The following is a 21737-nucleotide window of genomic DNA, read 5'->3' as shown; positions in this document are numbered from 1 at the left end:
CCGCCCCCCTCGGGACACCCCGCCCGGGACAGAGCGAGAGCGGAGCGGGAGCGGCCGGAGGTGCTGGGGGATACTGGGGGGAACTGGGGGGAACTGGGGGGAACTGGGGGGAACTGGGGGGACTGGGATGGACTGGGGGGGACTGGGAGAGACTGGGGGGGACCGGGATGGACTGGGATGGACTGGGATGGACTGGGATGGACTCGGGGGGACTGGGAGAGACGGGGGAACTGGGGGAACTGGGGGGGACTGGGGGATACTGGGGGGAACTGGGGGAACTGGGGGGAACTGGGGGATACTGGGGGGGACTGGGGGGACTGGGGGGAACTGGGGGGAACTGGGATGGACTGCGGGGACTGGGGGGACTGGGGGGGACTGGGGGGAACTGGGGGGGACTGGGAGGAACTGGGGGAACTGGGGGGACTGGGGGGAACTGGGGGAAACTGGGTGGAACTGGCGGGGACTGGGGGGAACTGGGATGGACTGGGGGGAACTGGGGGTAACTGGGGGGAACTGGGGGGCACTGGGGGGACTGGGGGCCTGGGGGAACTGGGGGGATACTGGGGGGGACTGGGGGGACTGGGGGATACTGGGGGATACTGGGGGGAACTGGGGGGAACTGGGAGGGACTGGGGGGACTGGGGGGACTGGGGGAACTGGGATGGACTGGGGGAACTGGGGGGATACTGGGATGGACTGGGGGGGACTTGGGGAAACTGGGGGGAACTGGGGGGACTGGGGGGAACTGGGATGGACTGGGGGGATACTGGGGGGATACTGGGATGGACTGGGGGGGACTTGGGGAAACTGGGGGGAACTGGGGGGACTGGGGGGAACTGGGATGGACTGGGGGGATACTGGGGGGACTGGGGGAACTGGGGGGGACTGGGGGGAACTGGGATGGACTGGGGGGACTGGGGGGACTGGGGGGAACTGGGGGATACTGGGGGGACTGGGGGGAACTGGGGGATACTGGGGGGGACTGGGATGGACTGGGGGGACTGGGGGGACTGGGGGGAACTGGGGGGAACTGGGGGATACTGGGGGGAACTGGGGGGAACTGGGGGGGACTGGGGGGGACTGGGGGGAACTGGGGGATACTGGGATGGACTGGGGGGATACTGGGGGGGACTGGGGGGAACTGGGAGGGACTGGGAGAAAGGGGCAGGACTGGGGGGCACTGAGAGATCTGGGGGAAACTGGGGGGAACTGGGAGCACTGGGATGGACTGCGAGGGAACTGGGGGAAGTGGGGGGGGGAACTGGGGAGCACTGGGATGGACTGGGAGGGAACTGGGATGGACTGGGATGGACTGGGGGATACTGGGGGGGACTGGGGGGAACTGGGGGGAACTGGGGGGAACTGGGATGGACTGGGAGGATACTGGGGGGAACTGGGGGGAACTGGGGGAACTGGGGGAACTGGGATGGACTGGGGGAACTGGGGGGACTGGGGGGTACTGGGGGGATACTGGGGGGGACTGGGATGGACTGGGGGAACTGGGGGGAACTGGGGGATACTGGGGGGAACTGGGGGGAACTGGGGGGCACTGGGGGGAACTGGGAACACTGGGATGGACTGGGGGGGACTGGGATGGACTGGGGGGCACTGGGGGGAACTGGGAACACTGGGATGGACTGGGGGGGACTGGGATGGACTGGGGGGTGCTGGGTCTGAGGTGTCTGTGTGTCCCCAGGGGTGTCCCCATGGATGTCCCTGTGTCCTTTACTGGTGTCCCTGTGTCCCCATGGATGGCACTGCCTGCCCATCCCTGTCCCTGTGTCCCCCAGCTGTCCCCACAGTGTCCCTGTGTGTCCCCCATGTCCCTGTGTCCCCCCACAGGTGTCCCTGTGTCCTTTATTGGTATCCCTGTGTCCCCCAGCTGTCCCCACAGTGTCCCTGTGTGTCCCCCAGTTGTCCCCACAGCCATCCCTGTGTGTGCCCACCATGTCCCCTCGCGGTGTCCCCTCCAGGTGTCCCCATGTCCCCATCCATGTCCCCATGTCCCCATATCCCCGTGTCCCTGTGCCCCCTCGCAGTGTCCCCACCATGTCCCCATGTCCCCACGTCCCCATCCATGTCCCCATGTCCCTGTGTCCCCACGATGTCCCCATGTCCCAATCCATGTCCCAATCCATGTCCCCATCCAAGTCCCCATGTCCCAATCCATGTCCCCATCCATGTCCCCGTGTCCCCCTGTCCCCATCCATGTCCCCATCCAAGTCCCATGTCCCCACGTCCCCATCCATGTCCCCGTGTCCCCACGATGTCCCCACATTGTCCCCATGTCCCCACATCCCCATCCATGTCCCCGTGTCCCCATGTCCCCACATCCCCATCCATGTCCCCGTGTCCCTGTGTCCCCACGATGTCCCCGTGTCCCCACATCCCCATCCATGTCCCCATGTCCCCACGATGTCCCCATGTCCCCGTGTCCCTGTGTCCCCACGATGTCCCCATGTCCCAATCCATGTCCCCATCCATGTCTCCATCCATGTCCCCATGTCCCCATGTCCCCACAATGTCCCCGTGTCCCCACATCCCCATCCATGTCCCCATGTCCCCACGATGTCCCCATGTCCCCCTGTCCCCACGATGTGCCCACGATGTCCCCATGTCCCCACATCCCCATCCATGTCCCCATGTCCCCACGATGTCCCCATGTCCCCATGTCCCCACGATGTGCCCACGATGTCCCCATGTCCCCACATCCCCATCCATGTCCCCATGTCCCCACGATGTCCCCATGTCCCCATGTCCCCATGTCCCCACGATGTCCCCACGATGTCCCCATGTCCCCATCCATGTCCCCATCCATGTCCCCATGTCCCCATGTCCCCACGATGTCCCCACAATGTCCCCGTGTTCCCACATCCCCATCCATGTCCCCATGTCCCCACAATGTCCCCGTGTCCCCATCCATGTCCCCGTGTCCCCATGTCCCCACATCCCCATCCATGTCCCCATGTCCCCACGATGTCCCCGTGTCCACACATCCCCATCCATGTCCCCATGTCCCCACGATGTCCCCATGTCCCCACATCCCCATCCATGTCCCCATCCATGTCCCCACGATGTCCCCGTGTCCCCACATCCCCATCCATGCCCCCGTGTCCCCACAATGTCCCCGTGTCCCCACATCCCCATCCATGTCCCCATGTCCCCACGATGTCCCCACGATGTCCCCATGTCCCCACATCCCCATCCATGTCCCCGTGTCCCCACGATGTCCCCACGATGTCCCCGTGTCCCCACATCCCCATCCATGTCCCCATGTCCCCACAATGTCCCCACGATGTCCCCATGTCCCCACATCCCCATCCATGTCCCCGTGTCCCCACGATGTCCCCACGATGTCCCCGTGTCCCCACATCCCCATCCATGTCCCCGTGTCCCCACAATGTCCCCCTGCTGTCCCGCAGGACCATGCCGGTGTCCCTGGAGCTGCGGCTGCTGCTGCTGGCGCTGGCGCTGCGGGGGGAGGCGGTGCCACCCCCGGTGCCACCCCCGGTGTCCCCCCCGGTGTCCCCGCCGGTGTCCCCGTCGGTGTCCCCGTCGGTGTCCCCTGTCCCCGGGCCGTGCGGGGCCGCGCTGGCCGATGTGCTGCGGCGGCTGCGGGAGCTCGAGGGACACGTGCAGGCACTGAGGGGACACTGCGGGGACACGGCGGGACCGCAGGCCGGGACAGGTGACAGGGGACAGGGCGGGGACATTGGGGACACTGGGGACATGGGGGACATTGGGGGGATTGGGGACACTGGGGACATTGGGGGGATTGGGGACACTGGGGACATGGGGACATGGGGGACATTGGGGACACTGCGGGGACACGGCGGGACCGCAGGCTGGGACAGGTGACAGGGGACGGGGGGGGGACACTGGGGACACTGGGGACATGGGGGACATGGGGGACATTGGGGACATTGGGGGGATTGGGGACATGGGGACATGGGGGACATTGGGGACACTGCGGGGACACGGCGGGACCGCAGGCCGGGACAGGTGACAGGGGACATGGGCGGGGACATTGGGGACACTGGGGACATGGGGGACATTGGGGGGATTGGGGACACTGGGGACATGGGGGACATTGGGGACATTGGGGGACATTGGGGGGACAAGGGGGGACCGCAGGCCGGGACAGGTGGCAGGGGACAGGGCGGGGACACTGGGGACATTGGGGACATTGGGGGGATTGGGGACATGGGGACATTGGGGACATGGGGGACATGGGGGACACTGGGGACATTGGGGACATTGGGGACATGGGGGACATTGGGGACATTGGGGGGATTGGGGACACTGGGGACATGGGGGACATGGGGGGCACTGGGGACATTGGGGGGACAAGAGGGGACTGCAGGCCGGGACAGGTGACAGGGGACATGGGCGGGGACACTGGGGACACTGGGGACATGGGGACATTGGGGGACGTTGGGGGATTGGGGGGACGTGGGGACATGGAGGACAGTGAGGGGACATTGGGGGACATTGGGGGGATTGAGGGGGACATTGGGGGGATTGGGGGGACATTGGGGACATGGGGGACATTGGGGACATTGGGGGACATTGGGAGGATTGGGGGGACATGGGGACATGGAGGAAAGTGAGGAGACATTGGGGGACATTGGGGACATGGGGGACATTGGGGGGATTGGGGGGACATTGGGGACGCTGGGGACATTGGGGACAGTGAGGGGACATTGGGGGACATTGGGGGGGTTGGGGGGACATGGGGGACATTGGGGACATGTGGGGACACTGGGGGTCATTGGAGGGGGTCACTGAGGTGGGTTATGGTGGGGACACTGGGGTGGGTTTTGGGGGGGTCATTGGGGGTCATTTGGGGGTCACTGAGGGGTCACTGAGGTGGGTTTTAGTGGGGACATTGGGGGGGTTTTTGGGGGGGTCATTGGGTGTCATTTGGGGGTCACCGTGTCTCACCCCACTGTCCGTGTCCCCCCCCCCCACCCCAGGCCGCTCCGTCCAGCTCTGCGCCCCTCCCGAGGGCGGTGCCTGCGCTTGCCCCGCCCCCTCGGGCGAGGCCCCGCCCCCGGCCCCGCCCCGGCCCGCGTGCCCGCGCGGCTGCAGCGACCAGGGCCGGTGCGAGCGGGGGCGCTGCCGCTGCTTCCCGGGCTGGAGCGGCCCCGACTGCGGCACGGCGGCGTGCGCGCCGGGCTGGGGCGGCGCCCGCTGCCACGTGGGTACGTCACGGTGACCCACGGTGACCCACGGTGTCCCCATGGTGTCCCCAAGGTGCCCCCAGTGTGTCCCCAAAGTGTCTGTCCCCAATGTGTCCCCAATGTGCCCCAAAGGGATTCCCCACCCGGGCTGGGGCGGCGCCCGCTGCCACGTGGGTACGTCACGGTGACCCACGGTGTCCCCAGTGTGTCCCCAATGTGCCCCAAAGGGACCCCCGTGTCCCTAATGTGTCCCCAATGTGCCCCAAAGGGACCCCCTGTCCTCCCCACCCGGGCTGGGGCGGCGCCCGCTGCCACGTGGGTACGTCACGGTGACCCACGGTGTCCCCACGGTGTCCCCACGGTGTCCCCAGTGTGTCCCCAGTGTGTCCCCAATGTGCCCCAAAGGGACCCCCTGTCCTCCCCACCCGGGCTGGGGCGGCGCCCGCTGCCACGTGGGTGCGTCACGGTGTCCCACGGTGTCCCACGGTGTCCCCACGGTGTCCCTAATGTGTCCCCAATGTGTGCCCCAAAGTGTCCCCAATGTGTGCCCCAAAGTGTCCCCAAAGTGTCCCCAATGTGTCCCCACGGTGTCCCCACGGTGTCCCTAATGTGTCCCCAATGTTTGCCCCAGTGTGTCCCCAATGTGTGCCCAATGTGTCCCCAAGGTGTCCCCAATGTGTCCCAAAGGTGTCCCCATGGTGTCCCTGTGATGTCCCCATGGTGTCCTCATCCCATGGGTGTCCCCCGCACCGTCCATCCCCTGGATGTCCCCTCCCAGGGTGTCCCTGTGGTGTCCCCATGGTGTCCCCATTGTGTCCCCTCAGAGGTGCCCTGGGTGTCCCCATGGTGTCCCCACGGTGTCCCTGCACTGTCCCCACTCTGTCCCCGTTGTGTCCCCTCAGAGGTGCCCTGGGTGTCCCCAAGGTGTCCCCGTGCTGTCCCCGCTCTGTCCCCACTCTGTCCCCGTTGTGTCCCCTCAGAGGTGCCCTGGGTGTCCCCACGGTGTCCCCACGGTGTCCCTGCACTGTCCCCACTCTGTCCCCGTTGTGTCCCCTCAGAGGTGCTCTGGGTGTCCCCATGGTGTCCCCATGCTGTCCCCACGGTGTCCCCACGGTGTCCCTGTTGTGTCCCCTCAGAGGTGCCCTGGGTGTCCCCATGGTGTCCCCATGGTGTCCCCATTGTGTCCCCTCAGAGGTGCTCTGGGTGTCCCTGCACTGTCCCCATGGTGTCCCCGTTGTGTCCCCTCAGAGGTGCCCTGGGTGTCCCCATGGTGTCCCCATGCTGTCCCCGCTCTGTCCCCACGGTGTCCCCATTGTGTCCCCTCAGAGGTGCCCTGGGTGTCCCCACGGTGTCCCTGCACTGTCCCCACTCTGTTCCTGTTGTGTCCTCTCAGAGGTGCCCTGGGTGTCCCCATGCTGTCCCCATGGTGTCCCCACTCTGTCCCCGTTGTGTCCCCTCAGAGGTGCCCTGGGTGTCCCCATGGTGTCCCCATGGTGTCCCCATGGTGTCCCCACTCTGTCCCCGTTGTGTCCCCTCAGAGGTGCCCTGGGTGTCCCCACGGTGTCCCCGCTCTGTCCCCATGCTGTCCCCGTTGTGTCCCCTCAGAGGTGCCCTGGGTGTCCCCACGGTGTCCCCGCTCTGTCCCCATGCTGTCCCCGTTGTGTCCCCTCAGAGGTGCCCTGGGTGTCCCCATGCTGTCCCCATGGTGTCCCCACTCTGTCCCCGTTGTGTCCCCTCAGAGGTGCCCTGGGTGTCCCCATGCTGTCCCCGCTCTGTCCCCATGCTGTCCCCGTTGTGTCCCCTCAGAGGTGCCGTGGGTGTCCCCATGGTGTCCCCACGGTGTCCCCGCACTGTCCCCACTCTGTCCCCGTTGTGTCCCCTCAGAGGTGCCCTGGGTGTCCCCGCTCTGTCCCCACTCTGTCCCCGTTGTGTCCCCTCAGAGGTGCCCTGGGTGTCCCCATGGTGTCCCCATGCTGTCCCTGTTATGTCCCCACTCTGTCCCTGTTGTGTCCCCTCAGAGGTGCTCTGGGTGTCCCCATGGTGTCCCTACGGTGTCCCTGCACGGTCCCCAAGGTGTCCTCAAGGTGTCCCCATTATGTCCCCATGGTGTCCCCACGGTGTCCCTAATGTGTCCCCAAGGTGTCCCCATGGTGTCCCCGTTGTGTCCCCTCAGAGGTGCCCTGGGTGTCCCCATGGTGTCCCTGCTCTGTCCCCATGCTGTCCCCGCTCTGTCCCCATGCTGTCCCCGTTGTGTCCCCTCAGAGGTGCCGTGGGTGTCCCCATGCTGTCCCCGCTCTGTCCCCATGCTGTCCCCGTTGTGTCCCCTCAGAGGTGCCCTGGGTGTCCCCATGGTGTCCCCACGGTGTCCCCGTTGTGTCCCCTCAGAGGTGCCCATGGTGTCCCCATGGTGCCCCCATGCTGTCCCCGCTCTGTCCCCACTCTGTCCCCGTTGTGTCCCCTCAGAGGTGCCCTGGGTGTCCCCCCGCCTGGCCTCCCGCACGCCGACGTCGCTGCGCATCACGTGGGCCCAGCCCGCGGTGCCGCCCGACGGCTACCGGGTGACACTGGTGCCACTGGTGAGTGGGGACACGGGGGTGGCACAGGGACAGGAGGGGACACGGGGGTGGCACTGGTGAGTGGGGACACAGGGGTGGCACAGGGACATGCCAGGGGACACAGCGGGCACAGGGACATGCCAGGGGCACCACCCCAGTGCCACCCGTGTGGCCACAATGGGAAGAGCCCAACGTGTCCTCAAATCGTCCCCGTGTGTCACCAAGGTGTCCCCAATGGTATCCCCTACGTGTGTCCCCAAAATGTGTCCCGAACGTGTGCATGTCCCCAGTGTGTCCCCAAGGTGACCCCAGTGTGTCCCCAGGGTGTCCCCAGGGTGTCCCCAGGGTGACCCAGCCTGTCCCCAGTGTGTCCCCAGGGTGACCCCAGTGTGTCCCAGCATGTCCCCAATGTGTCCCCAGTGTGTCCCCAGTGTGTCCCCAGTGTGTCCCCAGCGTGTCCTCAGCCTGTCCCCAGTATGTCCCCAGTGTGTCCCAGCGTGTCCCCAGTGTGTCCCAGCCTGTCCCCAGTGTGTCCCCAGTGTGTCCCCAATGTGTCCCCAGGGTGTCCCCAGTGTGTCCCCAGTGTGTCCCCAGCCTGTCCCTAGTGTGTCCCCAGTGTGTCCCCAGTGTGTCCCCAATGTTCCCTGTGGTGTCTCCACCCCATTCCTGGTGTGTTCCTGTGGTGTCCCCCAATGTCCTCACCCTGTCCCCGCTGTGTCCCCAAGATGTCCCCAATGTGTCCCTCAAGGTCCCAACACGTTCCTAAGGTGTCCCCAGTGTGTCCCATGGTGTCCTCACCAATGTCCCCAATTTGTCCCCAGTGTTCCCTGTGCTGTCTCCACCACGTTCCTGGTGTGTCCCCAACGAGTCACCACCCTGTCCTTGCCATGTCCCCAACATGTCCCCAGTGTGTCCCTCAAGCTCCCAACACGTTCCTAAGGTGTCCCCAGTGTGTCCCCAATGTTCCCTGTGGTGTCCCCATGGTTTCCCCAGTGTGTCCCATGGTGTCCTCACCAATGTCCCCAATTTGTCCCCAGTGTCCAGTGTGTCCCCAGTGTGTCCCATGGTGTCCTCAGCCTGTGTCCAGTGTGTCCCCAGTGTGTCCCCAGTGTTCAGTGTGTCCCCATGGTTTCTCTCATTATGTCCCATGGTGTCCCCCAATGTGTCCCCAGTGTGTCCCCAATGTTCCCTGTGGTGTCCCCATGGTTTCTCTCATTATGTCCCATGGTGTCCCCCAGTGTGTCCCCAGTGTCCCCAGTGTGTCCCTGTGGTGTCCCCAAGGTTTCCCCCAGTGTTCAGTGTGTCCCCAGTGTGTCCCCAGTGTGTCCCTGTGGTGTCCCCGTGGTTTCCCCCACAGTGTCCCCAGTGTCCCCCTGTGTTGTCCCCATGGTCCCCCCCATGTCCCCTCACTGTGTCCCCAAATGTCCCCAGGATGACCCGGTGGCCATGACGACGCACGAACTGCCCAGCTCTGCCGTCGCCTTCTCGGTGACAGGGCTGTCCCCAGGCCGCCCCTTCGAGCTGCTGGTCCAGGCCCGACGGGGGCCGCACCTGGGGGCACCCGGGGTCCTGCGGCTGCGCACAGGTGGGGACACCTGGGGACACCTGGGGACACTTGGGGACACGGTGGGGACAGGGCAAGGAATGGGGAAACAGGAACGGGGTGAGGGTGGGGATGGCAGGGGGGTGAGGATGGAGAGAGGGTCCTGCACCTGTGCACAGGTGGGGACACCTGGGGACACCACAGGGACATCTGGGGACACCTGGGGACACCTGGGGACATTGTGGGGACACGGTGGGGACAGGAAAGGGGGTGGGAATGGCAGGGGGGTGAGGGTGGAGAGACGGTTCTATACCTGGGGACACCACAGGGACACCACAGGGACACCACGGGGACACCTGGGGACAGGGTGGTGCACAGGTGGGGACACCTGGGGACTCGTGGGGACACCGTGGGGACACCTGGGGACACCCCGGGGACACCTGGGGACAAGGCAGCGGGCACAGAGATGGAGAGTGAGGGACACAGCAGGGACAGGAGTGGAAGTGGGGACAGTGGGTGACATGGGGACAGGGACAGGGTGGCACAGAGACAGTGGGGATGGCCCAGGGGTGGGGACAGCGATGGCACGGGGTCACCATGGGGACGGGGACAGCGAGAGGACAAGGATGGGGTTGGTCGGGGTATGGGGACAGGGACAGCACAGTGTCACCGTGAAGGGGACAGCAATGGCACAGGGACAGCACAGTGTCACCGTGGACAGCAATGGCACAGGGGACAGCACAGTGACACTGTGATAGGGACAGGAATGGCACAGGGACAGCACAGTGTCACCGTGAAGGGGACAGCAATGGCACGGGGACAGCGCAGTGTCACCATGGGGACAGGAATGGCACGGGGACAGCACAGTGTCACCGGGAAGGGGACAGGAATGGCACGGGGACAGCACAGTGTCACCGGGAAGGGGACAGCAATGGCACAGGGACAGGGACAGCACAGTGTCACCATGGGGACAGGAATGGCACAGGGACAGTGCAGTGTCACCATGGGGACATGAATGGCACGGGGACAGCACAGTGTCACCATGAAGGGGACAGCAATGGCAGAGGGACAGCACAGTGTCACCATGAAGGGGACAGCAATGGCACAGGGGACAGCACAGTGTCACCGTGATGGGGACAGCAATGGCACGGGGACAGCACAGTGTCACCGTGAAGGGGACAGCCCAGGTGTGCGGTCAGCAATGTCACGGCGATGGTGACAGTGGGGTGACAGCGTGGCACTGAGCAGAGATGGGGTGGCACAAGGATTGCATTGGGGACAATGGCATGGCCAGGGGGTGGGGACAAGGGTGGGAACAGGGACAGCGGTAGCCTGGGCATGGCGACAGTGGTGACACGGACATGGGGACAGGGATGGGGACAGGGATGTCCCCAGTGTCTGTGACACATCGGTGACACGGCTCCCCTTTGTTCCACAGCGCTCACCCCGTCTGTGCCCCACCACGAGGGGTCCCCGGCGTCACCTCAGGGCTCCCTGGGGTCCCCAGCAGTGGCACCACCAGCCCGAGGACCCCCAGAGTCCCCAGGGTCACCGGTGTCACCCCTGTCACCAGACTTGTCCCTGGGGTCACCCGGCTCCTTGGGGTCACCAGCATCTGCCAAGGTTCCAGCATCTCCAGCAGCTCGAGGGTCCCTGGGATCGCCAGCACCCGCGAGGTCACCGGTGCCACCAGAGTCACCAGTGTCACCAGTGTCACCAGAGTCACCAGGGTCACCAGAGTCACCAGTGTCACCGGTGCCACCAGAGTCACCAGCGTCATCAGTGTCACCAGTGTCACCAGAGTCACCAGGGTCACCGGTGCCACCAGAGTCCCCAGGGTCACCAGGATCCCCAGGGTCACCAGGATCCCCAGGGTCATCCGTGTCCCCAGTGTCCCCAGAGTTCCCAATGTCCCCAGAGTCCCCAGAGTTCCCAGAGCTGCCAGGGTCCCCAGTGTCCCCAGTGTCCCCAGGGTCCCCAGGGTCTCCTCCATCCCCGTGGTCCCCAGTGTCCCCAGCATCCCATGATCTGCCAGTGTCCCCAGTGTCCCCAGGGTCCCCAGAGTCCCCAGTGTCCCCAGGGTCCCCAGGGTCCCCTCCACCCCCGTGGTCCCCAGAGTCCCCGTGGTCCCCCCTGTCCCCAGGCGTCCCCTCCCTGCAGGAGCTGGTGGCCCGGCTGTCCCCGTACAGTGGCTCGCTGCTGCAGCGCCTCGAGAGCCACCTCCGGGCCACCAAGTTCCCTCTGCGTGGCAACCAGACGGTGACAGAGGTGGCCCGTGCCATCCTGGCCTACGTCCTGCGGCGGCACCCGGGCCTGGGGACAGCGCGGGGACACACAGGTGGCTGTGGGGACACTGGGGAGGGGCGGGGGGGAAGGAGACCCCGGGGATGGGAGGACAAGGGAGGGACATCCTGGAGGGGGGAAGAGATGGGGAGAGAGGAACATCAGAGTGAGGGGATGGTGGGACAGGGACAGGGCGGGGACAGGGACAGGATGGGGACAGGGACAGGGACAGGGACAGGATGGGGACAGGGACGGGGACAGGATGGGGACAGGGACAGGGACAGGGCGGGGACAGGACGGGGACAGGGACAGGATGGGGACAGGGACAGGATGGGGACAGGGACAGGGACAGGGACAGGGACAGGATGGGGACAGGGACAGGGACGGGGACAGGGACAGGGACAGGACGGGGACAGGGACAGGATGGGGACAGGGACAGGGACAGGGACAGGGACAGGACGGGGACAGGGACAGGATGGGGACAGGGACAGGATGGGGACAGGGCGGGGACAGGGACAGGGACAGGGACAGGGACAGGGACAGGATGGGGACAGGGACAGGATAGGGACAGGGACAGGACGGGGACAGGATGGGGACAGGGACAGGGACAGGGACAGGGACAGGGACAGGACGGGGACAGGGACAGGGACAGGATGGGGACGGGGACAGGGACAGGGACAGGGACAGGGACAGGGACAGGGACAGGGACAGGGAAAGGGAAAGGGACAGGATGGGGACAGGGACAGGACGGGGACAGGGACAGGGACAGGACGGGGACAGGGACAGGACGGGGACAGGGACAGGGGCAGGGACAGGACAGGGACAGGGACAGGATGGGGACAGGGACAGGGACAGGGACAGGGACAGGGACAGGGACGGGGACAGGGACGGGGACAGGGACAGGGAAAGGGAAAGGGACAGGATGGGGACAGGGACAGGATGGGGACAGGGACAGGGACAGGGACAGGGACGGGGACAGGGACGGGGACAGGGACAGGGACAGGACAGGGACAGGGACAGGGACAGGGACAGGGCGGGGACAGGGACAGGGACAGGGACAGGGACAGGGACAGGGACAGGATGGGGACAGGGAAGGGAAGGGAAGGGAAGGGAAGGGAAGGGAAGGGAAGGGAAGGGAAGGGAAGGGAAGGGAAGGGACAGGATGGGGACGGGGACAGGGACAGGGCGGGGACAGGGACAGGGCGGGGACAGGGACAGGATGGGGACAGGGACAGGGACAGGGACAGGGACAGGGACAGGGACAGGATGGGGACAGGATGAGGACAGGGACAGGGACAGGGACAGGGACAGGATGGGGACAGGCACAGGGACAGGATGGGGACAGGGACAGGGACGGGGACAGGACAGGGACAGGGACAGGGACAGGGACAGGGACAGGGACAGGGACAGGACGGGGACAGGGACAGGATGGGGACAGGGACAGGGAAAGGGAAGGGACAGGATGGGGACAGGGAAAGGGACAGGGACAGGGACAGGGACAGGGACAGGATGGGGACAGGGACAGGATGGGGACGGGGACAGGGACAGGGACAGGATGGGGACAGGGACAGGGACAGGGACAGGGACAGGGACAGGGACAGGGACAGGACAGGATGGGGACGGGGACAGGGACAGGGACAGGGACAGGGAAGGGACAGGGACAGGGACAGGGACAGGGACAGGGACAGGGACGGGGACAGGACGGGGACAGGGCGGGGACAGGGACAGGACAGGGACAGGATGGGGACAGGGACAGGGACAGGGACAGGGACAGAGACAGGGACAGAGACAGGGACAGGACAGGGACAGGGACAGGGACAGGGACGGGGACAGGGACAGGGACAGGGACAGGGACAATCCAGGCAGGGTGAGATGGAGGGGATGGAGAACATGGAGGATGTGGAGAAAGGAACATCAGAGTGAGATGGATGCAAGGAGGTGGGAATGGGACAGGGACAGGGACATTCCAGGGAGGGTGGGATGGAGGTGATGGGGAACAGGGAGGATGGGTGGAAGGAACATCCTGAGGAGGAGGAGGATCACCGGGATCAGGAGGAAGGACATCCTGGAGAGGGGAACAGGGAGGATGAGGAGAAAGGAACATCAGAGTGAGATGGATGCAGGGAGGTGGGAATGGGGACAGGGACAGGACGGGGAAGGGACATTCCAGGTAGGGATGGAGGGGAGAGGAACAGGAGAGATGAGGAAGATGGATGGAAGGGACATCCTGAGGAGGAGGAGGAGGATCACAGGGATCAGGAGGAAGGACATGCTGGAGAGAGGAACAGGGAGGATGGGTGGAAGGGACATCCTGAGGAGGAGGAGGATCACAGGGATCAGGAGGAAGGACATCCTGGGGAGAGGAACAGGGAGGATGGGTGGAAGGGACATCCTGAGGAGGAGGAGGATCACAGGGATCAGGAGGAAGGACATCCTGGGAAGGGAAATGGGAGAGGGGTGTCAGGGATGTCCTGTAACGCACTGTCTGGGGACAGGGGACGGTGGAAACCAGGTGGAAGTGCTGGAATGGGGCGACTTGGACAGGATGAAGGTGACGGAGCCGTGGAGGGACGTGGGGAAAACAGGTACGGACGTGGGGAAGGATGGAGGGGATCAGCTCAGGGGTTGGAGTTGATGGCCCCTGTGGGTCCCATCCAGTTCAGGAGATTCTGGGATGGAGAGAGGATGGATGGATGGATGGATGGATGGATGGATGGATGGATGGATGGATGGATGGATGGATGGATGGGTGGATGATGGATGGATGGATGGGTGGATGGATGGATGGGTGGATGATGGATGGATGGATGGATGGATGGATGGATGGATGGATGGATGGATGATGGATGGATGGATGGATGATGGATGGATGGATGGATGGATGGATGGATGGATGGATGGATGGATGATGGATGGATGGATGGGTGGATGGATGGATGGGTGGATGATGGATGGATGGATGGATGGATGGATGGATGGATGGATGGATGGATGGATGGATGATGGATGGATGGATGGATGGATGGAAGGATGGATGGACGGACACAGGGATGGATGGATGGACACAGGGATGGATGGATGGATGGACACAGGGATGGATGGATGGAAGGATGGATGGACAGACACAGGGATGGATGGATGGACACAGGGATGGATGGATGGATGGATGGATGGATGGACGGACGGATGGATGGATGGACGAATGGGTGGGTGGATGGATGGATGGATGGATGGATGGATGGATGAATGGATGGATGATGGATGGATGGATGATGGATGGACACAGGGATGGATGGATGATGGATGGATGGATGGATGGATGGATGGATGGATGGATGGATGATGGATGGATGGATGGATGGATGGATGGATGATGGATGGATGGACGGATGGATGGATGGATGGATGGACGGACACAGGGGTGGATGGATGGACACAGGGATGGATGGATGGATGGATGGATGGATGGATGGCCCATGGATTAGAGAGATGAAGACACTGATGAATGCAGACATGAATGGAGGACGGGATGCATGAAGAGATGGAGGGAAAAGGGAGGGATGGACGGAGGGAGGCTGGACACATGGATGGCCATGGGAATGGACAGACAGCTGCCTGTGCCCACACTGCTCCCACTCCATTGCAGTCAACGCCGAGCCAGAAAAGCAGCGTCCATCCCGGCCAGCCCTGGGTGACCTCAGTGTCACCAGTGTCACCTCCAGCTCTGTGGAGCTGCACTGGAGCGTCCCCGAGGGCTCCTTTGACTCCTTCACGCTGCAGTACCGGGATGCCCAGGGCCAGCCCCAGGCCCTGCCCATCGATGGCGGCTCCCGCTGGGTGACAGTGCCAGGGCTGTCCCCGTCCCGCCGGTACCGCTTCCACCTCTACGGGCTCCGGGGTGAGAAGAGGATCGACCGTGTCTCCACTGATGTCATCACAGGTGAGGGTGGATGGATGGATGGATGGATGGATGGATGGGTGGATGGATGGATGGATGGATGGACCATCGTATCCCATCTCATCCCATCCCATACTCACCTGCTGTCAAGAACTCACTGTCATCATCATCACCCATCATCATCGTTACCATCGTCATCCAGCACCCATCCTTCCACCAAAGCTCTCCTCAGTTTCCTGCAATCCCAAGTGCCAGCTCGGGGGTGGAGGACAGGTAACAGCATGGTGAGATGGATGGATGGATGGATGGATGGATCTATGGATGGATGGATAGATGGATGGATGGATGGATGGATGGATGGATCTATGGATGGAGGGATGGATGGATGGATGGATCTATGGATGGAGGGATGGATGGATCTATGGATGGATGGATGGATGGATGGATGGATGATGGATGGATCTCTGGATGGATGGATGGATGGATGGATGGATGGATGGATCTATGGATGGATGGATGATGGATGGATGATGGATGGATAGATGGATGGATGGATGGATGGATGGATGGATGGATGGATGGATGGATCTATGGATGGATGGATGGATGGATGGATCTATGGATGGCTGGATGGATGGATGGATGGACCTATGGATGGATGGATGGATGGATGGATGGATGGATGGATGGATGATGGATCTATGGATGGATGGATCTATGGATGGATGGATGGATGGATGGATGGACGATGATGGATGGATGGATGGATGGATCTATGGATGGATGGATGATGAATGGATGGATGGATGATGGATGGATCTATGGATGGATCTATGGATGCATGGATGGATGCTGATTCTGATGGGTAATGATGGATGGTGATGATGATGATGATGATGATCAGTGGTGAATGGGTGTGGGGACACTTTGCTGGAGGTTTGATGTATCAAATCAGTGATTTGGTGGCTGGATGATCCAAATGAGGGAGAAGTTAAAGAATCGGTTGAAGCAAAAGTTGTCTGCGAAGAACCGTGCTGGAATAGATGAGTTGGTGATGAAGGCCAGAATGAATGATCCAGGAGATGAAAGTGTGGATGGATGTTCAGATGGACACACCCATCACCCTCACCTCTCCATCACAGCCGCAGAAGAGCCAGAGGAGATGCCCGTGCCCTCAGAGGAGCAAAAACATGAGAAACTTCAAACTGAGAGGCCCCCATCTGAGGCGCCCCTGGTGCGGGCAGAGCTGGGGGAGCTGAGGGTCTCGCGTGTCACCCCCAGCTCTGTGGGGCTGCACTGGAGCGTCCCCGAGGGCTCCTTTGACTCCTTCACGCTGCAGTACCGGGATGCCCAGGGCCAGCCCCAGGCCCTGCCCATCGATGGCGGCTCCCGCTGGGTGACAGTGCCAGGGCTGTCCCCGTCCCGCCGGTACCGCTTCCACCTCTACGGGCTCAGGGGCAGGAAGAAGATCGACCACGTGTCCATCGAGGCCGTGACAGGTGAGGGAGAAGGTCAGAGGGTGGAGGGTGGGTAGATGGGTGGATGAAGGATGATGGGTACGTGGAAAGATGGATGGATCAAAGGAAGGAGGATTGGGTGGGCTGAGGAAGAGGTGGAGGAGGTGCGGGAGTGGATGGCTGATGGTGGATAGATGGATGGATGGATGATGGATGGATGGATGGATGGATGGATGGATGGATGGCTGGATGGATGATGGATGGATGGATGGGTGATGGATGGATGGATGGATGGATGGATGGATGGATGGATGAATGATGGATGGATGGATGGATGATGGATGGATGGATGGATATGGATGGATGGATGGATGGATGGATGGATGGATGGATGGATGGATGGATGATGGATGATGGATGTATGGATGGATGGATGATGGATGGATGGATGGATGGATGGATGGATGAGTGGGTGGATGGATGGATGGATGGATGATGGATGGATGGATGATGGATGGATGGATGGATGGATGATGGATGGATGGATGGATGGATGGATGGATGGATGATGGATGGATGATGGATGGATGGATGGATGGATGGATGGATGGATGGATGAGTGGGTGGATGGATGGGTGGATGGATGGATGGATGGATGGATGGATGGATGGATGGATGGACGGACCATCGTATCCCATCTCATCTCATCCCATACTCACCTGCTGTCAAGAACCCACTGTCATCATCATCACCCATCATCATCGTTACCATCGTCATCCAGCACCCATCCTTGCACCAAAGCTCTCCACAGTTTCCTCCAATCCCGAGTGCCAGCTCGGGGGTGTAGGACATGTAACAGCATGGTGGGATGGATGGATGGATGGATGGATGGATGGATGGATGGATCCATGGATGGATGGATGGATGGATGATGGATGGATCTATGGATGGATGGATGGATGATGGATGGATGGATGGATGGATGGATGGATAGATGGATGGATCCATGGATGGATGGATGGATGGATGGATGGATCGATCTATGGATGGATGGATGGATGGATGGATGATGGATGGATCTATGGATGGATGGATGGATGGATGGATGGATGGATGATGGATGGATCTATGGATGGATGGATGGATGGATGGATGGATGGATGGATGGATCTATGGATGGATGGATGGATGGATGGATGATGGATGGATCTATGGATGGATGGATGGATCTATGGATGGATGGATGGATGGATGGATGGATGGATGGATGATGGATGGATGGATGGATGGATGATGGATGGATCTATGGATGGATGGATGGATGGATGGATGATGGATGGATGGATGGATGGATGGATGGATGGATGGATGGATGCCAGAATTAATGCTCCACAATTTGCAAGTGTGAAAGAATGAGTCGGTTGGTACATGTTGGATGGATGTTTGGATGGAAGCAGCCACCACCATCCTTTCTCAATAGGGGTTGAAGAAGAGCCAGAGGAACAGCCCCTGCCCTCAGAGGAACCGCAGCAGGAGAAACCCCAAACTGAGGCCCCCACACCTGAGGCCACTCCAGCACTGGGAGACCTGAGGGTGTCTGGTGTCACCTCCAGCTCTGTGGGGCTGCACTGGAGCGTCCCCGAGGGCTCCTTTGACTCCTTCACGCTCCAGTACCGGGATGCCCAGGGCCAGCCCCAGGCCCTGCCCATCGATGGCGGCTCCCGCTGGGTGACAGTGCCAGGGCTGTCCCCGTCCCGCCGGTACCGCTTCCACCTCTACGGGCTCCGGGGCAGGAAGAAGATCCACCATGTGTCCACCGAGGCCGTGACAGGTGAGGAGAAGGTCAGAGGGTGGAGGGTGGGTAGATGGGTGGATGAAGGATGATGGGTACGTGGAAAGATGGAGGGATCAAGGGAAGGAGGATTGGGTGGGCTGAGGAAGAGGTGGAGGAGGTGCGGGAGTGGATGGATGATGGTGGATGGATGGATGGATGGATGGATGGATGGATGGATGGATGGATGGATGGATTAATGATGGATGGATGGATGGATGGATGGATGGATGGATGGATGGATGATGGATGATGGATGGATGATGGATGGATGGATGATGGATGGATGGATGGATTAATGATGGATGGATGGATGGATGGATGGATGGATGGATGGATGGATGGATGATGGATGGATGGATGGATGGATGGATGGATGGATGGATGGATTAATGATGGATGGATGGATGGATGGATGGATGGATTAATGATGGATGGATGGATGGATGGATGGATGATGGATGGATGGCTGGATGGATTAATGATGGATGGATGGATGATGGATGGATGGATGGATGGATGGATGGATGGATGGATGGATGATGGATGGATGATGGATGGATGGATGGATGGATGGATGGATGGATGGATGGATGATGGATGGATGATGGATGATGGAGGATGGATGGATGGATGATGGATGGATGGATGGGTGATGGATGGATGGATGGACGGATGGATGGATGGATGGATGGATGGATGGATGGATGGATGAAGATGGATAATGGATGATATCCATTGGGGCAGTTTCTCAGTGGGTTTCCGTGTCAGATCAGTGGGTGGGTAGCTGGATGACCCAATGCCAGGTGAGATTAAAGGAGTTGATGCAAAATGTCCGTGGTATGACCTGTACTGACATGGACGGGCAGATGATGGGTGCTGGAATGAATAGCCCTGCAGATAAAAGTGCATATGGAAGGATTTATGCATTGATTGGTGGGATGGATGCTGGGATGGACAGAGGATTACCATGGCATCGTCCATTGCAGGCACAGAAGAGCCAGAGGAGATGCTCGTGCCCTCAGAGGAGCAAAAACATGAGAAACTTCAAACTGAGAGGCCCCCATCTGAGGCGCCCCTGGTGCAGGCAGTGCTGGGGGAGCTGAAGGTCTCGAGTGTCACCCCCAGCTCTGTGGGGCTGCACTGGAGCGTCCCCGAGGGCTCCTTTGACTCCTTCACGCTGCAGTACCGGGATGCCCAGGGCCAGCCCCAGGCCCTGCCCATCGATGGCGGCTCCCGCTGGGTGACAGTGCCAGGGCTGTCCCCGTCCCGCCGGTACCGCTTCCACCTCTACGGGCTCCGGGGCAGGAAGAAGATCGACCATGTGTCCACCGAGGCCATGACAGGTAAGTGGGAAGGAAGGGTGGATGGAGGTATGGATGCAGATTAATGGAGATATGTAGAGATGGAGGGATGAAGGGATGGAGGAAGGGATGGAGTGGTGAAGGGATGGAGGAATGCAGGAATGGATGGAGTATACAAAAATGGATGGATGGATGGATGGATGGATGGATGGATGGATGGTCCAGATTATGGAAGTGTGGATGAATGAGTGGGTTGGGAGGTGTTGGATTGATGTTTGGATGGAAGCAGCCACCACCATCCCCTCTCCACAGGAGCTGCAGAAGAGCCAGAGGAACAGCCCCTGCCCACAGAGGAACCGCAGCAGGAGAAACCCCAAACTGAGACCCCCACACCTGAGGCCACTCCAGCACTGGGAGACCTGAGGGTGTCTGGTGTCACATCCAACTCTGTGGAGCTGCACTGGAGCGTCCCCGAGGGCTCCTTTGACTCCTTCACGCTGCAGTACCGGGATGCCCAGGGCCAGCCCCAGGCCCTGCCCATCGATGGCGGCTCCCGCTGGGTGACAGTGCCAGGGCTGTCCCCGTCCCGCCGGTACCGCTTCCACCTCTACGGGCTCCGGGGCAGGAAGAAGATCGACCATGTGTCCACCGAGGCCGTGACAGGTGAGGGAGAAGGTCGGGGTGAGGAAGGGTGGGTGGATGTATGGATGAAGAATAATGGATATATGGAGAGATGGAGGGGTGAAGGGATGGAGGGATGGGTGATTGGAGAAAGGGATGGAGTGGTGGAGGGATGGAGGATACAGGAATGGATGGATGGATGGATAGATGGATGGATGGGTGGATGGATGGATGGATGGATGGATGGACGGACATCAGATTTATGGACGTGTGAGTTGCTGGTTTGTGTCCTGGGTTTGGAAAGTGCAAGTCAATGAGGGTGCGCATGGTGGATTCGATTCAAGGACTGACCGAAGGAAACGGGACGGATGAAAATGGATGATGCAAGATGGTTTCCTAAAGGCAGATTTATGGTTGTTCCACAGGGGAGATCAGATCAATGGTTGGGTGGTCACAGGGTCAAAAGGACGTGAGATTAAAGGAGGAGTTGAAGGACAAAGTGTGTGAAAAGAAATACGACTGGATGGATGGATGGATGGATGGATGGATGGATGGATGGTCCAGATTATGGAAGTGTGCATGAATGAGTGGGTTGGTTGGTGTTGGATTGATGTTTGGATGAAAGCAGCCACCACCATCCCCTCTCCACAGGAGCTGCAGAAGAGCCAGAGGAACAGCCCCTGCCCACAGAGGAACCGCAGGATGAGAAACCCCAAACTGAGGCCCCCACACCTGAGGCCACCCCAGCACTGGGAGACCTGAGGGTGTCTGGTGTCACCTCCAGCTCTGTGGAGCTGCACTGGAGCGTCCCCGAGGGCTCCTTTGACTCCTTCACGCTGCAGTACCGGGATGCCCAGGGCCAGCCCCAGGCCCTGCCCATCGATGGCGGCTCCCGCTGGGTGACAGTGCCAGGGCTGTCCCCGTCCCGCCGGTACCGCTTCCACCTCTACGGGCTCCGAGGCAGGAAGAAGATCGACCATGTGTCCACCGAGGCCGTGACGGGTAAGGGAGAAGGAAGGGTGGATGGAGGTATGGATGCAGATTAATGGATATATGTAGAGA

At 61.5% G+C, this 21737-nt stretch overlaps 1 protein-coding gene across 1 annotated transcript in view; it reads left to right on the top strand.

Annotated features, from left to right (window-relative positions):
• The window catches only part of LOC141726535 (tenascin-X-like), an 82559-nt gene continuing 60822 nt past the window's right edge, over positions 1 to 21737 (top strand). The window contains 13 exon segments of the mRNA XM_074531460.1: positions 1 to 60; positions 3423 to 3688; positions 4977 to 5204; positions 7647 to 7759; positions 9170 to 9323; positions 10720 to 11619; positions 14060 to 14149; positions 15211 to 15504; positions 16605 to 16961; positions 18439 to 18750; positions 19740 to 20096; positions 20367 to 20717; positions 21327 to 21677. Of these exon segments, the coding sequence (XP_074387561.1) occupies positions 3427 to 3688; positions 4977 to 5204; positions 7647 to 7759; positions 9170 to 9323; positions 10720 to 11619; positions 14060 to 14149; positions 15211 to 15504; positions 16605 to 16961; positions 18439 to 18750; positions 19740 to 20096; positions 20367 to 20717; positions 21327 to 21677 (3769 nt within the window). The 5' untranslated portion in view covers positions 1 to 60; positions 3423 to 3426.

The sequence above is a fragment of the Zonotrichia albicollis genome, chromosome 36, assembly GCF_047830755.1.
Source record: "Zonotrichia albicollis isolate bZonAlb1 chromosome 36, bZonAlb1.hap1, whole genome shotgun sequence".
Taxonomy (NCBI): domain Eukaryota; kingdom Metazoa; phylum Chordata; class Aves; order Passeriformes; family Passerellidae; genus Zonotrichia; species Zonotrichia albicollis.
The sequence above is the reverse complement of the archived record's forward strand: the minus strand, read 5'-3'. Positions and strand labels throughout refer to the sequence as shown.